This window comes from Sporisorium graminicola, chromosome SGRAM_11 (genome assembly GCF_005498985.1).
Source record: "Sporisorium graminicola strain CBS 10092 chromosome SGRAM_11, whole genome shotgun sequence".
In the NCBI taxonomy this organism is placed as follows: Eukaryota; Fungi; Basidiomycota; class Ustilaginomycetes; order Ustilaginales; family Ustilaginaceae; genus Sporisorium; species Sporisorium graminicola.
Genome location: NC_043721.1, coordinates 449,189 through 463,161, shown reverse-complemented (window position 1 = coordinate 463,161; position 13,973 = coordinate 449,189). Strand labels below are relative to the sequence as shown.

Below are 13,973 nucleotides of genomic sequence, written 5' to 3'. Positions count from 1 at the left end.
GCTCCTCTCGCTCTTCCGACCTTCTACCCCGGCTCTGTCACCAAAACATCAGCTTCATACATCTGTGGACACTGGCGACTACCCGGCATCGACGCACATTAACCCTCGTCCGCGTCCATGATTCGCACCCACACTTGCACCACAACACCGGTCCTGACAAGCAGCAGCACCAACAGCGTCATGACATCTCAGCCTTCTGCGTCAGCCAACACTGCGGCCAGCTCGTCGCAGTCGTTCCTACTTGCGCCATTGCAATCATCCACCTCGTCCAATGTGCAGATCACGCCGAGCAAGGCAAGGAAGCAGGCCCAAGCGCAGCGCACACGTCTCGTAGCAGTAAGCACTAGCACCTTTCCCATGTTGATCGACAAGAGGCTGATCCAGCTCTTCCACTCTGGCCTCCCTTTCCCGCAGTTGTCCAAGCATTTGATGACCCGCTTGCAGTATGCCAACTTCAAGGTAGAGCATGGCTGGGTAAGTTTATCAAAGCAAAGCTGTTTCGAGTCCCTGTTTACGTACCCCGAACTCACACTTGCATTCACCATACATACATACATACATACATACATACATACATACATCTGCTTTCTTTGCTGGCCATGACAGTCGAAACAATCGCTCTCGGAAGTCGAGAACCTCTACTACCGACAGAATCAGTCCGGAACGAGCGCTGCCAACTCGACAGCCGCAGCAGCAGCTGCTGCTGCTGCTCGAAAGAGCGCTTCCACGTCTCCCAACAACGGCAATTCCAAGGCACCGGTGACACCCAGCATCGCCGCTGCAACACAAGCTCAGACCGGCGTCGGATCGAGACTGTTCAAGGACGCAGCTGTCAAGAAGATCGACGTGGAAGGTGGCGACGTGTTTGGCGGCTATGGCTTGGCCACGCCGCCTGCGTCTGCTGGTAGTGCACCCGGAGCCACCTCCTACCTGACGAGCAAGCGCGGCCGTTCTACATCTTCGACGCCTATCTCGCCGCCCAACACTAGCAACAACTCCTCGGCGAGCAAAGCAGGCGACGCAGCGTCGTCGCAGAAGCGCTCGCCGAATAGCAACAGCAACAGCAACGGCTCGCGGCCAGCGCAGGGCGCTGCAGGTGGAGTGACAAGCTACGCTGACTTCTGGAACCGCGTAGGCAGCTCGACCGCTTCGACGACAACCGCGGCGGTGCCGAGATCGTCGATCAGCCCGAGCAAGAAGAGAAGCGCAGAAGACGTTGCTGCTGCTGACGTGACGGGCGCTGTCAATGCATCGGAAGCCGCAGCTTCTACCACCGCCAGCCCGCACAAACGAGTGCGGATGGAGTCGGATGCAGATCGCTCTGCCGCGATCTCGTCAGCCAGCAACAGTCCTGCCAAAGCAGCACTGGCCAGTCGCGGGCCCAGCTTTGCCAGCAGCATCCGCAAACTATGATTGGTGCTCCACTCGAATCGCAGCTGTCGTATACCATCAATGAATCTGCATTCTGCTTATCACTCCCATTTCAATCCCACATTCAAAGGCATGCACCCATCACCAACAACGCGATTGAGCACAGTACCGATGCAGCAAAGCAAGAGTGATCCATTTGATTTCCAATTTCGAACCGGCAGTCGTGTGTGCTCTGTCTCCACAACGAGAGATTGAGAAGGCATTTACAGCAGGAACGGCACCATGGCTTTGCGGCTGCGCGGGAACTTGTCGCCAAACGTCTTTTTGTACCAAGTGTGACCGTTGACCGCCCTTGGCGCCATGACGCAGACGAGCACAAAGGGGAACAGGAAGGGCGGCGTGGACAGCGCGGTTGCGAAAGCATCTTTTGCGCTCAGGTGCGTGAAGATTGGCAGTGAGTAGAGCGCTGCGAACGCGAACGAGAACCATTCGAACCCTGTTTACGTGACCAAGTGAGCATAAAAGAGGGTCAGCAAATCTCTCATTTGGTCGCCTTTGTCCGCGATCAGACTTACATTCGCAAACGTAGTTGGGGAACGAGATGTACTCGAATAGTCCGCCGCGCGGGATCGAGTATGTGCGAGCCGACTTGCCCTTTCCCACGCTCGTCGTGTCAGCGTCCGCCTGCTGCGCCACCTTTCCGGGTTTGCGGATGTCCATGAGGATTTCGTCGTGGTAGACGTTGCTAGCAAACCCGATGGCCCAGCCTGCCAGGCCGAGATACCACAGGGGGCTCTTCCACACCGCGGTCGAGATCAGACCAGGTGCTCGGACACCCAGTGCATCTGCTGCTCCCGTAGAAACCAGTTTGCGGGTGAGCGCTGATGCAGCGACGCTGGAAGCCACGTTGCCCGTCTTGGCGCCTACAGCAGCAAGAGCAGCCGAAGCCACTGCAGGCTGCGGGAGCGCCGACCACGGACTTCTGCCGGCAAGCCAGCTCCCTATCAGAGATCCGTTGATCACATTGAACACAATCGCCATCAACGGCACCGAGATGTGCATCGGCGAGCGCCTGGGCGACCTCAGTGGCTGCAACACGGCGCGATGCGTGTAGTGGATCGTGAATAGGACAATCAGGATCTGGTTGGGAGACGGCAACGACAGGAAATACTGGATCGAAGGAGAGTACAGTGAAGAAAATGGCGGCAAGAATCCAGAGCTTCCTTTGACGACCGAAGACGAGAGTGGCTTGGAAAACGCGCTGAGTAGCAAGAAGATGGGCGAGGGGATCTCCATGAGGAACCAGCCCAAGTTGCCATTGACGTTCAGCAGGCTGTCAAACACAAATCGGCCATGTGGAGCGTTGAATAGCGCGACGGCTGGAGCGACAAAGGGCCAAGCCTTGAAGATAGCCAGCGCCATCAAATAAAGTTGAGCCGGAGCATAAGGTGGGCTCGGAAGCGTTCCGACGTTCAACACGTCCTTGACCCATGTGAGCAACGTCATGGCGACTACCCAGAAAAGGAAGACAAAATTGTTGGATGTGGACGAAATAGCTGTGTGTTTGTGATGGCGATGGTGGTGGTGAGGAGGAGGAGGGCGAGGACAAGGAGGACGAGCGAGAAGGCTCGCCCGAGGACCATGCTCGCTTACCTGCACTTGTTTGCCGACTTCTGACTGGCCCGAACGTCTTCATTTTGACTAGATTTTCTCCGCGTTCTCTGTGGGGCTGACGGCGCAATGCCAAGAGTTGATGACTTTCCAAGTGCACACGTAGCTGCAATTTTGAGAAGATTTTATGGCTCGGATTTTGTTTGCTGATTTTTGTTTTTGTTTTTGTTTTTGTTTTTTTTTGTTCACTTCGGAGCGTAGCAGCAGCAACCTGTGTGATGGATGTCGCTCGACACGGCCAGGCAGAGAGCGATCCACTCTTTCGCTGCGAGTTGTCACACGCTGTCACACACTGGTTGCAAACAAGTCGGGACGAGGATGAAGTGGCCTAGCGACTCGTGAGAAAGCTGCACCGGCCTGGCTCAGGACTGTCCGAAAGCGGGAAGCAGGTCAAAGCGCACACCCCCAACTCTAAATTGGACCCTTGAATGCAGTTTGTCTCTCCCCACGCACAGTCGCACACCACGGCCAATTTCTCCATAAAGATTGCGCTCGCTTTCGTCCCTCGACGGTCATTCACTCCTTCGCAACCAACGGTCACATACTGTCGCTCCCTCAGTGCAGTATCACCGACATTCTCGACGCCAATCTCCCTTTCTCATGTTCTGATCGCAACACCTGGCTTTCCGCAGCTCCGCCACCTGCACCTCAGCAATCCATCGACTGGGCAACTCATTTCTCGACACCATTTGAGCTGCAAACTTCTGCAGTGCCTGTTGGGCCACCGCTTCGGCGCCGCAACTATGACGAGATTGGACCACGTCCCGCCGCGCCCAGCTGAGAAGTCCGCCGATGCCAAATTGAGGCGCAAGATCAAGATCGATAGCCACTATCCCTCGGCTTCTTCCGCGGCGTCCTCGTCTTCTTCGCCTCCGCCATCGGACGTCACATACGTCTCTTCCTCCGCGTCCGGCAGCGCTGCCACCTCTCCTCCCCCTCCTCGAGAGCTTTCCACCAACAAGCACTCCCCCCGGCATCGTGCAGTCATACCAGACTCGTCTTCCGATTCGATGTCCCTGGATGCAAGCCTCCACGAACAAGAGAAAAAAAGGTCCACCGGCCCAATCGGCAGAGAATCCGCCAACTCTGACAACCGTCACAAGCAAAAAGTCAAGCGTACATCGAAGATCGCCGAGTCCAAAGCGTCACCGTCTAAGCCAGTAGTTCCGGCCGTCATCGCAGCGGCTGCCTCGACTCCTCTCCGCAGCACCTCCAAAAGGAGCGCTGCGCAAGCAGCCCAGAACAACATTCAGCTCTCCTACTCCGACTTCGCTCCTGACGAGGAAACAGCTCCAGTCCAGAAAAAAATGAGACCTTCAACATCGCCCCGCTCCACTACCTCATCTCCTTCCAAGCCTGACCGCAGAGGTCGTGACGCATACCGTGCGCCATGTTCAACCGCCAAACGCGAGCTAAAAGGTGTTTTCATCGGCTCGTCCTCGTCGCAGGCCTTGAAGAAACGCAGACGCTTCCTGGACGACCAAGGCCTCGTTTGGGAGCTTCAGTCCGAATCATGCAATACCGCACGCCATCACAAGTGGCAGAAATGTGTCCAATGCATTTCGAAGACCAAGGGAGACACGTGCCGTTTTGTCAACTTCCGTGCTTTCCTCGTCGATCCTAGCACCGAGGAGCTGTATCCCGCAGCACAAACAACCACCGTCAGGCCTGCCTTTATCTCTTCGCCCGACCTCGATGAGATCATGCACCTCCCTTCCGACAGAAGACTGGCTGCCAGCGAGTTGTCCTTGGCTCAGGCCAATGTGGCCAGGTCGCTCCTCCCCGTTCTAGAGGCTGAGCTGCAACACGCTAAGCACGCCAAGATTCTACGCAGGCCTAGGGAGACCACCTGTCGACAAATGTGCGAGTTCTGCGCAACCAGCATCTTTTCCGCAAGCTGGTTCTGCCAACGATGCGGGAGGGAATACTGTCCTGACTGCAAGCATGCCATTGAGCTGCCGGACGACTCGGATCCTGTCCTGGCCAAGCGCATGGCTCAGTGCGATCGCCGCGTCCTCCGGGGACACACGGTTGACGACCTCGTTCCCTTGACTAGGTTCGACGTCACTCTTCTCGAACAAGAGATTGGCGCTATGCGAGACAAGCTAGTGGCCGACAAAGCGAAGCAGGGCACCGAGGCTGAGCAGGTTTCTGCGTTGGTGTCTGACCCGGCTGCCACTCGCATCACCAGCTCAGAAGAGGAAAAGGAGGTGATAGCAGCGGTCAAGTGGGAAGAGATTCCAAAGCACCGCGCAGGCCTCACAGCGGATGACATCATCGGCAGCATGCCCTTGCGCTCTTTTGAGGCAGCCTCGTTCGACATAGACGATTTCAGACGAGAATGGGCTAACGGCGAGCCGTTGCTCATCCGCAACGTGACCACTAGCATGAAGAATGCGTGGGGCCCTGAAGAGCTCGCTGCACGTTACGGTGACGAGTCGTGCTTCGTTGTTCGCTCCGATACAGACCCTGACCAGCAACAGCAGGTGTCTGTTGGCGAGTTCTTCTCCACATTCGGGCAAGATCGCGATACCAAGGAGGAGGTGCTCGGAAAAGGCTCGTGGAAGCTCAAGGATTGGCCGCCCTCCGCCGAATTCAAACACGAGCTTCCGGAGCTTTACGAGGACTTCAACCGTGCCGTCCCGGCGCCCGAGTATACGACAAGGGAGGGGATCCTCAATCTAGGCAGCTGCTATCCAGCTGGAGTGATCCAGCCTGACTTGGGGCCCAAGATGTACAACGCATGGCCTTCAAGTGAAGCAAATGGAGGGCACGGCACGACACGGTTGCATATGGACATTGCCGATGCGGTCAACATCATGCTGTACGCGGCTCCTCCCACTGGCGACGACGTGGCAGACGAGCACCGGCCCGGTGTCGCTGTTTGGGATATTTTCAGGGCTGAGGACGCTGAAACGCTCCGAGCTTTCCTCCGAGAGAAGCACGCCAAGCTCAAGTTGCAGGACGACCCCATCCACATTCAGCGATTCTTCATCACAGCTCCTCAGCGTGTCGAGCTGTATCGCAAGCATGGCGTCCAGAGCTGGCGCATCTACCAGAAAGCGGGGGAAGCAGTCTTCATTCCGGCCGGCTGTGCGCACCAGGTGTGCAACTTGACCGACTGCGTCAAGGTGGCCGTCGACTTTGTTTCGCCGCAAAACGTCGAACGGTGCTTCAAGCTCACGGCCGAGTTCAGGGAGCTGCTCAAAGACTACAAGAAGGCATGGAAGGAGGATGTCTTGTCGTTGAGGACAACGCTGTGGTATGCGTGGTGTACGTACAGAGAGATGGATGAGAAGGGACCCAATGTGTGGGCCAAGGAGCAAGCTGAAGCGAAGAAGGATCAAGGGGAAGATTGTAGGATTACGAAGAAGATCCTGCAGGAGGCTTGACCGCACTGCAAAGGCTAGCAGCAGGGGCCAGAAGCGATGCTCTTGGCCGCCGCACCGACAGATGCTCGTCTAGCATATCTATGCAGAAGATTACCACCTCCGAGTTGCAATGTCAAGATCCTATCCCTGAACAGGATGCCGTTACCATCTTCCACAATCAGCATTCAAAGCACACAAGCGAGCACCGATCTCACCATACAGGCTGCTCTCCCATCTGCGCCGTTGATTGTCAGCTCGCGCCCGATGTAGATCGGGTCCTACTGCCGCTGTTGCTGCTGCGGGGCTGGTCACGTTGACGCTGGGCTGGCGAATGACGTGCGAAAGCGAGTGTGCGAGGTAGAGGCGGACGGTGTTAGGGTCGCGCTAGAGCCTTTGAGTAGTTTGTATTGGAAAAATTAAGATTGAAATGCGAAGTGGTGTCGGTCAATACAAAAAAAGGTATTCGAAAAGGGTACTTTGAGAAGCTGCTCTGGGATCGTTCTGAGGAAAAAGGCTAGTTGGTTGGGCACCATCACGGCTGTCACTTTTTGCGGTTGAGCCGCAGTCTGCGGACTGTGCTGAGTGTTGTTTTTCTAGTTGGTCCGTTCGCCGCTTGGTATGCTCCAATCCATCATCGGCTCAGGATGTCTATGCTTCGCTCCTTTACACCACAGCTTCGTACACTTTCCAGCAACAGCACCCGCTTGTTTAGCACGACACTACGCACTATGGTTCAAATCGAGAAGATCTCGCCGGGTGATGGCAAGTCGTTCCCCAAGGTAGGCGACACGGTGACCATGCACTACACGGGTACGCTTGCCAAGGACGGCTCTGTGTTCGACTCGTCGCGCAAGCCTGGCCGTGGTCCGTTCAGCACCGAGATCGGCGTCGGCCGCGTCATCCAGGGCTGGGACCAGGGCGTCCCACAGCTGTCGCTGGGCGAGAAGGCCAAGCTCATCATCCCCGCCAACGAGGGCTACGGCGCCCGAGGTGCCGGCGGCGTCATCCCCCCCAACGCCGACCTCGTCTTCGAGGTCGAGCTCCTGGCCATCAACGGCAAGTCCGGTAAGTATCCAGGCGTCAATCATGTTTGGTTTTTTTTCCCCCTCAACGTGATACTAATTTATGCGTCGGCGTATCATATTTACCCCGAATACAGCTTAAGACCCGGACCCAGCAGCCACTGGGTACAGTCCCACCGCACTCCGATGCGCCGTGTACCTGAAAGATGCCACAATCTCCTACCAATGCAAATTGCTTTCCTCTTCATCCCCCACCGTGTGCGTGCTGCTGCTGTTGCTAGGTCGACCATCCTGCGGTGTTCTTAACATCGTGTAGCATTGTGTACTTCACAACCAGCCCCCGTCTCCTTTCCACACACGCCTTTCCCGAGAATCATCTTCGTTTGAGCACAACACACCACACCGCCACACCGGCAAGACCTAAACGCTCTCTTTTCGCCGACACTTCAGTTTTAAGTCACAGCATTTGGATTAACAGTCATTAGTGAAACAACCCTGAGCGGAAAACACAATTGGGCGGGGAGAAAGAGGACAAAAGGTGGGTGAGCATCGCAGACAGTAGCACTTGCGCAGCTGTTTCTCTCAAAGCTAGCCAGAGCTGCGCAGAGGAGAGAGGCCGAGGGGGCTGAGAGTGAGTCCAAAAGTAGGCGGAAGAAGCGGGGAGGCGCAAGAAACAAGTACAGAGGGGAGGAGGCGATCGAAAACGGAGGTCGTCAATCTACAAGGTCATAAAAGCTGCAGCGTGCCTGCTGAGTGTCGGTTGAGCGAGAAGTTGAACGGGCAGAGGAAGCCAGCGAGCGCAGCATGCAATGCGCGCGAAACGGAGCGCAGGTATCGTCTCTTGCATCTATACCAGAGGCAAGCCTCTGCATATAGACCATCGAGATGGGTGGGAGCGCCACAGCAGTGTATCGCAGCACATACGCACTTCAGCACGCACCCTAGCCAGATTACCACGGCAAGTACGAAGCAAGCTGGCCACCAAGCTGTCCTCCAAATTGCTGAAGGTTCTGCAGACCCAGATTCTGCAAGTTCTGCAATCCAATGCTCTGCAAGCTGGTCTGGAGCGTCTGAATCGCCACGTCCGGGTTGCCTCCCGAGATCCAAGCAAGCGCACCGGCACCGACAGCGCCCGCAGCAGCAACAACACCGGCCGTAGTAGCAATAGGACGCTTGCGAGCAGCACGCGTGCTTCGTCGGAAGGCACGCACGACGCGACCAGACTCGGCGTAGTCCTCGTTATCGGCCAGCGGGTCGATCTCGGCGGTGGGGCGGTCGTTGACGGCACGGCGCTTCTGACCGCCGCTCGAGGGGCTCTTACCGCCCGCAGAGGCGGATTTCTGGATACCAGCAGCGAGCGCCTTGGCTTCGGCGATCTGTGCCTCGATCTCGGCCTGCGAAAGAGCAGCAGGGATGCCGTTGGAGGAAGAGTGCGCCTCCATGGTAGACTCTACGTTGACCTGCGAGATGGTGCCGTCGGCATTTTCAGAGCGGGTCACCTTCTGGACGAGCTTGGGCGAGGCCTCAGCGTCGGAAGCAGCCGCAGCAGCAGCGGAAACTCGCTGGCGCTTGCGGGGAGTCTTGATTTCAGCGACGGGAGCCGAGGTGAGGATGGGAGCACTGCCGTCATCCGAGTGCTCAGCAGTGGCGTGAATGAGCGCGAGGGCGTACTTGGCAATACCATAGTCTTCGGCTACCTCGACAGCGTTCTCGGCAGGGATCCAGGTGCCCTGGAGACGAACACCAGTGCTGCCTTCGGGAAGGACACGAATCTGCTTTTCACCGCTGACGGACTCGGTGTCGGTGGCGCCGTCCTTCTTGGGTGTCTCAGCAGTCTTGCGAGGACGACCGCGCTTCTTGGGCGTCTCGGGAGCCTTGACCTCCTCGAGGATGTAGCCACCGTTGGCGCGGTTGGTGTCGTACTTGGAATCGAGGAACTGCATCTCGGCGGCCTCGGCGGTTCCGTCGGCAAAGGGAAAGGCGAGACGGAACATGGACGAGGCAGCCATGGCGTTGGTGTCGAAGCGCTTGAGCAGAAAAGCGTGATCCTGACCGTTGACGGTGGGGAGCTTGACACGGCCAATGATAATGTTGTGACCTTCGCGCTTGATGATCTGGAGCTTGACGACGGCCTCGTCGACCTCTTTGAGTCTGGGGTTTTTCTTGGTGGGAAGCTTGGGACGAGCGAGATCGGATTTGGCCTCCTTGGTTTGCTTGGCAGCGGCGACAGCGGCAGTGGCAGCCTCCTTTTCCTTTTTGGTCTTGCGAGGCGATGCGGAAGGCGAAGCGGGCGCGGCTGTGGAAGCGTTGGAGGCTACCGACGAGGAGCGAGCGCGTCGGGGAGTCGACTTGCGCGTAGGCGTCGACTTGCGGGTAGAAGCGGCAGCAGGCATGTTGAATCGTCGAGTATGTGCAAGCGGGAATCGAAGACGCGGGTTGGCTAGACACGATACGAGACGGGACAAGACGCGTCAAAAGGCACCACCTAGGTGATTGGCGGAAGGGAGGGAGACGAAAGAGAAGCCGAAAAGGGGCGCAGTAGAGGAGGGGAGGATAGGATGTGGGATGGAGGCGAGAGCGAGGTGGAATGATGATGGAGGTCGGGAGCGATGAAGGGGGAAAGGCTAATCGGGCGAGTTGAGAGATGCGGGTCCAGCAGTGGGTTGGTAAAAAAAGTCGGTCTGTTCTGTGTCCAACACCTCTCTCAACTCCCACAACTCTATTATTTTCGCGTCACTCTGAGACATTACTGCGCTGTGCTGTGCAAACGACTTGGCAATGAAAAAGAGGGTGGAGCTGCAAGCCTTCAGCGCGGTCTCACCGCACGTCAGTATTGCTGCGTCACCAGGACGCGCTGGGAGAGATTCTTAGTCGACAGAACCAACACACCAACATAGAAGCGGCAGAAGCAGCAGAAGGCAAGCTTACACGCCGTGGAAGCCCAGCCGATGCGTGTGTTTGTTACAGCGCGTCCATCTCTGTTTGACACTCCGATTCTGCCCCAAAGTTGAGCGCTGTTCTATGGCTGTCTGAAAAGGCAACGGTTTTCATTTTGAAGGTCGCGGGATTATCCGTACGAGAATTTATAGTAGCAGCACGAGATTCGATCGGGCTAGCGGTTTTCTCGATCGCTCACTGGTCCAGATTCAGTTTGGACTCCTACAGCATCGTGATTGGCTAGGACATACGGCAGCGAGTCGGCCACAATGACTGCATTGCTGCTGCACAGCCAAGCAGGGTCTCTGTGTGTGGGCGATGCTTTCTCTATGATCACCTCCGCATTTGTCCCGGGCGATCATTGGTAGCTGTCAGTTGTCAACAGCGATGCATTCTAGTCATTCGCCCCTTGGTCGAACCTGGAAGACGAAACGATAGACGAGCAACAACACACCATCTCAATTCACTTTCGCATTCGAAGCTGATTCCGATTGCGATGCGTTTCATGTTTCATTGCAAGCACATGACCTGGTTGCTAGTGTCGGGTGCCGATCCGAACGTGCTCGTCTGCTGTGACGAGACGAAGCGTAGCGAAGCGTTCATCAACAGAACAGCAGCAGGGTTCAGCTGTGATTAGAGGCGAACGCGATTAGCCTTCCACAACACTCGCCAAGTGCCTTCCAGGAGGCCATCCGCTTTCATCCGCCGAATCGCCATTCACAAGGGCGGAGTACTGATACGCTTTGATTTTCGCCGTGCTTTGGGCGGAAAGCAGAGCGAGCGAGTAAGGCCACAACGTGCGCTTGAAAATCGCCGCAATCTAGCCGTGGACCGTCAGCTCGGCTTATCCGCTTCTGCTGCTGCCGCTTTGCCCGCTTTGGCGCGTTTTCGAGTCGAGTCGAGTCGAGCCGACATCAATGAATCGGTGAATCAAACAACGCGCTCCGCTTTCCACTCTCCGCACTCATTTCCTCTCGACCATCATCATCATCATCGTCTCCATCACTCTTCAAGACTGACACGACGACAACGAGATCATCGCGATTGACGCGATACGTCCCATCTCATTCCATCTCGGGCACCCAATCCAGGCGTGTTCGGTGATCCTATCCTGCCTCTTTCCTCCTTTCCCCTCCATCCTGGGCTGACTTGCGCGATCCACGCGTAGGGTCATCGTCCCCACCTCTCCCCGCACAGATTCCACCCTTTCCTTGCACAGCGCACTACGCTGATCCACCGCAAATCAACTCAACCCACCCTCACGTTGACGACCACCACGTGCCCGTCAGGCCTCTCCTCCCCGGATCGCTCGATTGATCATTCAATCATTCTTCTAACAGAGCTTACCTTCCGAGTTTAGGCGTGAGTATTATAGAGCCATTCGTCCACCTTGCAGTAATTGCACATCCTCTGGAAGCCGCCACCTGTTGGCCATCCCGCAACCCCGGCCCCGCATCTGGCCTGCGCAGCGAACGACCAGTCCCAAAGCGTTCCGGCTCACTAGCTGCGCAGCACTCAGACACGCGGATCCGCTATCAGCTGGCATGGGAAACAGGAGCGAGTTCTTCAATTCCGTCATGTACCACTTTCGAAGTGACCAACGGCCCGTTCAAATGCAACAGCGTTTGCTGACCATACCGTCCTTGTCCTGTTTCGAGACTGCTCTCTTCCTGCTTCCTGCTTTACCTTGATGTTCATCGACTTGTCCCTGACTTTTTTGAACTCAACACGATTACAGCTCGCACGTATTTCGCTCGCTCGCAACCACCGACCATGAAGTACCTCGAGTATCCCGAGCTCGAGCTGCTCTCGCGTGCACTCACCTTCGAGTCGGCAGAATGCAAGGTCTTCACCCGCATGGAGGCATACTCTTGCAAGACCGTTTCCAAGGAGAAGCGTCTCTTCAAGAGTCTTGAGTCTTCATATCTTCGCTCCGCCTCCACCTCTCCGCCCGACTACCTCGAGGCGGCGCTCGCATCTCCTTTTGGCCGTCTCGACCAGGCATCCGCTCGCAAGACGCTATTCTTGCTCATCGCTACGCTCAACGTCGCATTCCCCGATCATGACTTCAGCGAGGTCAACCCGGCCGACTTCCGCAAGGAGATGAGCCCAGCCATGGTGCTCAACTCGCTCAGCACGACGCTGCTCAGTCTCAAGACGTCGTCCAATGCGCCGCGCTCCTATAGCTCCTTCCCCGGCTCATTTGAAGAGCCCAGCTTCGCGCTCGGCACGGCTGGCGAATCGCCAAGCTCGGGAGGAGGAACGACATCGTTGCCACCCCTCATCACCCATCCTGCGCTTTCGCACATCCTCGACGACATCATGAATGTTTCTGACTGTGAGGTCTACACGTTTCACCCCGACATGAATTCGGACCCACACGCCAGCGCAGAGCCCGAAGAGGAGGGCGATCTTGGTGAAGATGACTTGTACGAGGATGAAGAGTACTGGGATGACGACGACGGCATGCGCGGACGTGAAGATACGCCGCGTGCACGAACGCACGGCCCTGCCGATGACGATGACGAAGATATGGAGGATGCGCCCATGTTTGACGAGGACGTTTACGGCAACGGTCTCGCCGGAGGCAAGCCAGCTCCTCACGCAATTGCAACCATTGGGCCCGACGGAAACGTGGTTCTCTCGCGTGCCGGCCTCGACGCGAGGAGGAGGCCTTCCATGGACACCTTGAGCCTCGCATCTTACTCTTCCTACCACGACGCGAGCTACGATGACGAGGAGGACGAATTGGACGGCACTGGCGCTGGTCTGCTCTGGTCCACCTTTGCCTTCTTCTACAATCGCAAAATGAAGCGAATTCTCTTCGTCTCGGTGTGGAGCCGCAAGAATGCCCGCTTTGGCATGCCCACCTCCTCTTGGGCCTACGCACAACCTCCGCCCGTGCTCAGCGCATCGCTTGGATCGCCACAAGCCAGCTTTGGCCGCTTCGCGTCGCTGCCTTCTGCTGCCTCGGGCCGTCAACGAGCTTCGCCCAACGCGTCAAAGAAGCAAGCCGCTGTTGCAGCTGCACCTGCTGCGTCTGCCGCCGCTCCCACGCTCGCCAAGCGTGCCATTGCCAGGACCGACTCGACCAGCTCGCTCAAACGCGCTGGACGACCAGGACACATTCGCACCGACTCCGGCAGTCCAGCACCATCGCAACTTTCGCCCTTCCCGCACGCTTCGCCACGCGCTGTACGCACCACCGATCCGATGGACAACATTGTGGTCGTCGATGGTCGAAGAGCCATCAACTCGCTCGATGCCACTCTTCTCAGCGCCAGCGCGCCTGCTGCTGCTGCGGGCGCCGGTGTTGGTGGTGCAATCAAGGCGGCGTCAGCAGCGCGAGCTACTCCTACGTCTGTGCGCAGCAAACGCTCCTCTGACGGCTCCTCGAGCACGTTTGATCAGAAGCGTGTTAAGAAACAGGCTGCTTGAGTGCTGATGTTGTGGAATTTCGTTTCGTTTCTTCCGCTTCTTGAGTTGGTGTCAACTGTCGTTTTTCGCCTTGCTTCATTCAGGCAAAGCTTCCGAGGCTCTTGGATCGCCTACTCAGGTCACTCTTCTCGGCAAGCCCCGACTTGATTGTCAAGATAAGATT

General features: G+C 56.9%; 6 protein-coding genes across 6 annotated transcripts; 4 read left to right on the top strand and 2 right to left on the bottom strand.

Moving 5' to 3' along the window:
• Window positions 1–180: 180 nt before the first annotated feature.
• Window positions 181–1,413, top strand: EX895_001462 (uncharacterized protein; the record flags this gene model as incomplete). The annotated part of the gene is made up of 3 exons (XM_029882061.1): window positions 181–336; window positions 415–474; window positions 607–1,413. 3 exons carry the CDS (start codon window positions 181–183, stop codon window positions 1,411–1,413), a joined length of 1,023 nt encoding a protein of 340 aa, XP_029741662.1.
• Window positions 1,414–1,634: 221 nt separating this feature from the next.
• Window positions 1,635–2,877, bottom strand: EX895_001461 (uncharacterized protein; the record flags this gene model as incomplete). Its single annotated transcript, XM_029882060.1, has 2 exons — window positions 1,635–1,867; window positions 1,947–2,877. 2 exons carry the CDS (start codon window positions 2,875–2,877, stop codon window positions 1,635–1,637), a joined length of 1,164 nt encoding a protein of 387 aa, XP_029741661.1.
• A 908-nt stretch (window positions 2,878–3,785) lies between these two features.
• On the top strand, window positions 3,786–6,434 carry EX895_001460 (uncharacterized protein; the record flags this gene model as incomplete). The annotated part of the gene is made up of 1 exon (XM_029882059.1): window positions 3,786–6,434. One exon carries the CDS (start codon window positions 3,786–3,788, stop codon window positions 6,432–6,434), a length of 2,649 nt encoding a protein of 882 aa, XP_029741660.1.
• Window positions 6,435–7,141: 707 nt separating this feature from the next.
• EX895_001459 (uncharacterized protein) lies at window positions 7,142–7,577 on the top strand (the record flags this gene model as incomplete). Its single annotated transcript, XM_029882058.1, has 2 exons — window positions 7,142–7,478; window positions 7,573–7,577. The coding sequence occupies 2 exons, from the start codon at window positions 7,142–7,144 to the stop codon at window positions 7,575–7,577; spliced, it is 342 nt and encodes a 113-aa protein (XP_029741659.1).
• Window positions 7,578–8,385: 808 nt separating this feature from the next.
• EX895_001458 (uncharacterized protein) lies at window positions 8,386–9,828 on the bottom strand (the record flags this gene model as incomplete). The annotated part of the gene is made up of 1 exon (XM_029882057.1): window positions 8,386–9,828. The coding sequence occupies one exon, from the start codon at window positions 9,826–9,828 to the stop codon at window positions 8,386–8,388; it is 1,443 nt and encodes a 480-aa protein (XP_029741658.1).
• A 2,317-nt stretch (window positions 9,829–12,145) lies between these two features.
• EX895_001457 (uncharacterized protein) lies at window positions 12,146–13,810 on the top strand (the record flags this gene model as incomplete). The annotated part of the gene is made up of 1 exon (XM_029882056.1): window positions 12,146–13,810. One exon carries the CDS (start codon window positions 12,146–12,148, stop codon window positions 13,808–13,810), a length of 1,665 nt encoding a protein of 554 aa, XP_029741657.1.
• Window positions 13,811–13,973: the final 163 nt, after the last annotated feature.